The 6,247-nt window shown below is 41.6% G+C and overlaps 1 protein-coding gene across 1 annotated transcript in view; it reads left to right on the top strand.

The window, feature by feature from the left end:
• The window catches only part of ZNF608 (zinc finger protein 608), a 106,236-nt gene extending 100,427 nt beyond the window's left edge, over positions 1-5,809 (top strand). Inside the window, exons 7-10 of the mRNA XM_006764381.2 lie at positions 638-1,055; positions 1,616-1,788; positions 3,356-3,509; positions 5,724-5,809. Coding sequence (XP_006764444.1) covers positions 638-1,055; positions 1,616-1,788; positions 3,356-3,509; positions 5,724-5,809 — 831 coding nt within the window. The remainder of the gene's footprint in view (positions 1-637; positions 1,056-1,615; positions 1,789-3,355; positions 3,510-5,723) is intronic.
• Positions 5,810-6,247: the final 438 nt, after the last annotated feature.

The following is a 6,247-nucleotide window of genomic DNA, read 5'->3' on the forward strand; positions in this document are numbered from 1 at the left end:
AAGGCTGTGGCTTCCCAGGGCTGTTAGAACGGTGCGATTTGTAGAATGGGGTTATAAATGGCTTTGTTTTCTAATAGAAAATCCATAATGTGTACTATTAATTTGAAATTTTGTTATGATTAAGATATTAGCACATAATGAGATATGAGCCAATATAGTAAGCTTCAGCTGTGGGTGAAGAAAATGAATTAAGAAACCAAGAGTGTTTTTTCCCCTAAATGATATTAATTGCTATAGTAATTATTTGGATTTACTATTATTAGCTTGAGTTGGAATTTTAAAAATTCTTTTTGCCTATGTGAGATATTAAAAGGAAAATGAGAGTTAGATTAAACATCTGTAAGGATGTTATTTAATGTAGAGAATGACCTAAGCTTGAAGCCCATCCCCACACATGGGCAGCGGTGTGAGCCTGGTGTCACTTGGAACTTTAAAGCTTTGCTTTTGCCTTCTGCCGAAGTGACCAGTAATAATGCCCACCCCAGACATGATTATTCTGTGTAGGAGGGAGAGCTCTGTGCAGTGCTAGCACATGAATAAATGTTAACTTAGTAATAGTAATAGTGCTGTCATGATGATTAATGGTTTCTTTGAAAAAAATCGAAATTTTAAAACAAATCTTTTTCTAAAAAATCAGGATCCAGATTCAAGGACGTGGCATCATTATGTATACCAGCCCAAATACCTGGATCAGCAAAAGTCAGACGACCTTGACAGAGAAAAGAAATTAAGGGAGGATAGTCCCAGGAAGACTCCCAATAAAGAGAGTGGCATGTCCAGCCTTCCTGTGTCATTAACCAGCATTAAAGAGGAGCCCAAAGAGGCCAAGCGCCCCGACTCGCAGTCCATGGAGGAAAGCAAGCTGAAGAGTGACGATCGAAAGACTCCCGTGAACTGGAAGGACTCTCGGGGAACCAGAGTGGCTGTGTCCTCACCCCTGAGTCAGCATCAGTCCTACATACAGTACTTGCATGCTTATCCTTACCCGCAGATGTATGACCCCAGCCACCCTGCATACCGGGCTGTCTCTCCCGTCCTAATGCACAGTTACCCTGGTACGTGTTGTGGGTTCTAACTCTCTTGGAGGGAAGAGGCTGTGTTCAAATCTTAGCTATTAAAAACTCAGGATAAATTAGATGCTTCAAGAATGACATTTGTTTTGCTTATTTTTATGCTGCTTAAAGTCCTAAAGATGAAGCTGATTTAATATAAGAGTTCTTTAGGATGTCAAGAGTCCTCGGCTATTGTTTCCATCGTCTCGGCTAGGCTGCCATAGCTGTTAGACTGACAGATACTTTATTGCCTGTGAAAATATTCTAAGCACTTACTGTCATAATCATTATAGTTACTGTTCCTTTCACTTAAGCGGACACATAAATGTATGAAATGGCTGTAAGCTCAATTCTGTTTATAACCTCCGTTCATCAGGATGAATTAACTGGGAGAAGAAAATTGAAGGACCTAGATACAGTTTAACAATGATGTAGCCCATTCTTAATGTAATCCCCTATTTTAAGGTCTATGACTCTTATCCCAAATTCATGTAATCTGAATGGTTTTCTTTTTTTTAAGATGTAGCTCATAACTTGACGTGGCATTTGTTGTTTATCTGCAGGGGCCTATCTCTCTCCAGGATTTCATTATCCTGTTTATGGGAAGATGTCGGGGAGAGACGAGGCCGAGAAAGTCAATACCAGCCCCAGCATCAACACGAAAACGACCACTGAATCTAAAGCGCTGGATTTGCTCCAGCAGCACGCCAGCCAGTACCGCAGCAAGTCCCCTGCTGTAAGCCACCTTTTGTTCTCATTTAAAAGTCCTGGGTTTGGGGGGGAGGAAAAGGGGCAAACTGGAGAGCAGTCTTGAAATATAAATGGTTTTGGAACCCAGCTGTGATTTCTGGATGCTGTTTTATCCAAATACATAAAGAGTGGAATGTTCAAAAGTAAGATGGTTTCACACGAGGAAAAAAGAATTGTTAAAGCGTGTATGGTGGTCACAAGCTTTTCTATTGCAAAATCTATACCTTGCCTTTCCAGGAGGATGCAAGTTAGGTGGACATTTAAATTCATATTTTGGTGCAAAATATTTGTGATGCAAGATATTTGGATGCACTTGCATGCCAGAGTGAGTCACTTGGCTCAGGCGGGTGGCTGCATCTGTTCTTTTTTGGCCTTGACTCATCGTCATGTCCCTTTAACTCCGCTGAAGTAATGCAGACGTGTGTCCTTGTGAAAGATGGCTTTCCCGACACCCTGCCTCCTCGGCCCCTGCCCAAAAAGACTGTTCTGAAGAGAGACAAAAGAAAGGATGTGGTTGCTCTTGGCGAGAAAGAGAGGTTTGGAATAAAGTAAAATGCAGCATGTGTGATGTGAATGAGTCCACCAGAGACTCTAAAGAAACTAGAAAAGATGATTTATGAATCTTTGTCTGTGAGCACTACTTCTAGTGCAAAGATTTTTCTCAAGTGAGAAAAAGAATTTTAGTGAAAGGGTGGTTAAGCTCTGGTGGATAAAAATGTATCAAAAAATACATGACCCTTAACCAAACTGTGATCTGGGAGAATAGAGCTTCTTCTGAGTGTACTGAAACGGGAGATTCTGGAATGCTTTTGGAAACCTAGGGCAGTGATTTGCTGTACCTGATAGTGGCATGTAATAGGATGCATTTTTTCAAGGGAACAAAACAGACAAAGATATTTAAAATTACAAGATAGATTCTTCCCATAAAATGTGAATGAAGTAAAAGGGTAATCAGAAAACTTGACCTTGAAGAAATTTCTGACAACTACTTCTTTTCCTTGACCCCATATTTAAAAGTTGTTTCTGGCCAGGCTGGTGTGGCTCAGTGGTTGAGCATTGACCTATGGACCAGGAGGTCACAGTTCAATTCCCAATCAGGGAACATGCCCAGGTTGTGGGCTCAATCCCAGTAGGGGATGCAGGAGGCAGCCGATTATGATTCTGTCTCATCCATCATTGATGTTTCTATCTCTCCCTCTCTCCCTTCCTCTCTGAAATAAATAAAAATATATTTTAAAAAAATAAAAATAAAAGTTGTTTCTGGGAAGAAATTGAGTAGATTCTAAACCTAAAATATGAGTAAATAGAGAAGTCCTCTTCAGTCATTTGAGGAGATGATTGGTGCCCCTTTTGGGTGGACCAGTTCTTCAGTGTTGACCTAATTCCAATGGAAACTGAAGCTTTTTTGACTTGATCTTGAAGTAATAAGTAATTTTTAAGTATCTGTGTATTTGCTTTTTAATCATCAACATATATTGCTGAAAGGACAAAGGTGGTACTCCTACTGCTTTTTTGCAGAGGACTAATGGGATAATCTCTCTTTTCTGTTGCAGCCAGTGGAGAAGGCTACAGCTGAGCGGGAACGGGAAGCAGAGAGGGAGAGGGATCGCCATTCCCCCTTCAGCCAGCGGCACCTGCACACGCATCATCACACCCATGTAGGCATGGGTTACCCGCTAATCCCTGGTCAATACGACCCTTTTCAAGGTCAGCAGCTCTATCGTTGTGCCTTTCTTCCTTCCGCTTTGGAAAGCAGTTGCCCAAACTGCTTAAAAGATATCATGTCTTAAAGATATTGAGCTTTGAGCTAAGGTTAGCTCTGGGGAGGGTTTTTAACATGTACTTCTTAGTATTTCCTAGTAGCAAAACTAAGGCTATCCCACACCTTTGTATTCTGCTAAGACACAGAATGGCTACCACTTAATAATTGTCACTTGTTGATGTTATCAGCGACTTACTGTTATCTCGCAGGCTAAGAGTGGTGGCCAGTGTCTCGGGCACTGACTATAGCAATCAGAAGATCATCAGATAGCTACTTGAGGGAAATTGTGGAAGCAGGGAGTCATGGTGGGAAGCTTCGTGAAATTGCCTGATTTCTGCAGGCCTTTTAAGTTGCTCTTTTCTCATGGAAGTAACAGAAGTAACATGGTCACGCTTAATGTTTTTTATAACCTCATTCAGGGACTCTCCACAGCCCTTCACTGTGGTGACTCTTTCACTAAAGATGGAGAAACATCCTTTTTTTAAAATATGTTTTTATTGATTTTCTAAGAGAGAGAGAAAGACAGAGAGAGAGAGAGAAACATCGATGTGAGAGCAGAACATCGATCGACAGCCTCCTGCACGCTCCCTACTGGGGAATGAGCCTGCAGCCTGGCATGTGCCCTGACCAGGAGTCCAACTGGGGACCTCTTAGTGCACAGAATGACACCCAACCAATTGAAACACATTTTACCAGGATAGAGAAACATCTTTTAAAAAGCCATAGAATTGACAGGAGGGAGCCTTGAACTCATGGTACTGTAGTTGAGCATGTGCCATTTATCCTAACTCTGTCACCTCCCAGCAGATGGGCCATGGCACCAGCTCTCCCAATAGATCACCTGCTAGGATCTTGCTGTCTTTGCTCTGGCTGCCACAAAATACCAGTCTCTATGACTTTAGACAACAGGGATTTGTCTCATAGTTCTAGAGCAGCCGTGGGCAAACTATGGCCTGCGGGCCGGATCCGGATCATTTATTGAAATGAATAAAACTAAAAAAAAAAAAAAAAACCCCTGTTCTAGAGGCTGGGAGTCTGAGATCAGGGTGCCAACATGGTCAGTTTCTGGTGGGAGCTCTTCCTGGCTTATAGGCGACTGTCATCATGCAGTGTGCTCATCTGACCTGTTCATTGTGCTGGAGGTTTGGGTGGGGGTGCGGGGGGAGAAAGGGGAGAGAGTGTGTTACTCTCTGATGTCTCTTCTTATAAGGACACAAATCCTATTGGATCAGGGCCCCACCCTTATGAACGCATTTAATTTTAATTACTTCCTTGTAGGGTCCTATCTCCAAATACAGTCACATTGAAGATGTGACTTCTCATCAGGAATATTGGAGGGACACAATTCAGTCCATAGCTAGTGCTTGCCAAGTTGCCTCTTACTCTGCTATGGGAATAACAAGATGATATGTTTGCAGGTGCTTCCAAAAGTGGGAAGAGCTATACACTTGTGAAAGGGTCATTTTAAATTATTCAACTCATGTTACTTGGTGTCAACTAGGGTGTTAGAAGAGAACATAAAGGACATAGAAGGAGAGAGTGATCTTCCCTAGGTTTGTTTCCTCTACTTTGTCCGAAATTGTTTTCTATAGAATTAAAAAGAATTTTCTGTTGGCGACTTCATGACATTTGGAGCTATTATGTTCTCTGACTGTTACCTTTCTCTTGCATGGTAAAAGCTAAGGCTATTTCTGAGTTTGGTTCACGGATTCCATGTACCTTTGGGATGCATTGTGTTCAATCACTGGGGAAAATGTTAACGTGATAAGTTATTACGAAACTATTGTATTCTAAGCAAATAGCATGTCATTTCTGTAATTCACTGTGACTTTTGATTCCTGTTGTTACCTGGTGGCCATTATTTCTCCTGAGCTTCCTATTCAGGAATGCGTGCAAACCGTTTAGCACCGTGCAGAGCCAGACAGATGGAATGCTGTATTCTCTTCTGATAGCTATTAAGAAAACCGCAGAGTATTCGATAGAGGGACACATATTGGTTAGGCCAAGCGGTTCGCAGTCTGTCCTTGCTGGATGAAACATTTCATGTGTGTGTTCAGGAAACTACATACCGCGGCTGTTGGGTCTGCACCCCTTTCCCACTGGCTGTGTCTACTTGTATCTTTCTGAATGTCTCAGAACCCTGCATTTCCCCCCACCAGGCTTGACCTCTGCCGCCCTGGTTGCCTCTCAGCAGGTGGCTGCCCAGGCATCTGCATCAGGAATGTTTCCTGCACAAAGAAGGTAACTATTCTTTACATTTTTGAATCAGTGTTTTAGGTAGAGACATTTCAATGGGTGGGAGGAAGCAAGAACAGGCATTTTAGACCAAAAACTTAGGTCCTGAGGGTTTCTATTGTTGTATTGAATGTGCTTTTATGTCACTATGTTTCACATGCAGCTTCTATTCACAATCCTCATTCTATAGCTGGAATGTAGATCCGTACTTAACTGGTCCGTTGTTTAAACAGTTGGATAGTTTCTAAGGTTATCCTCAGAGCTCTGATAAAATAATTCACTATAACTCCCTTTGTGTTACTATGTTTAAAAATAAAGTTGCAAATGGAGAAATTTATTTTCATAATGTTAAAGGTAATGTTTGTTGTTTATTTTTAATTATCCCTCAAGTGTTTTTAAAAAGGGAAAGAATACATTTTTACAATGTATATCGTTACCCTGTGTTCAT

Source organism: Myotis davidii, unplaced genomic scaffold (genome assembly GCF_000327345.1).
Source record: "Myotis davidii unplaced genomic scaffold, ASM32734v1 scaffold159, whole genome shotgun sequence".
Classification (NCBI taxonomy): domain Eukaryota; kingdom Metazoa; phylum Chordata; class Mammalia; order Chiroptera; family Vespertilionidae; genus Myotis; species Myotis davidii.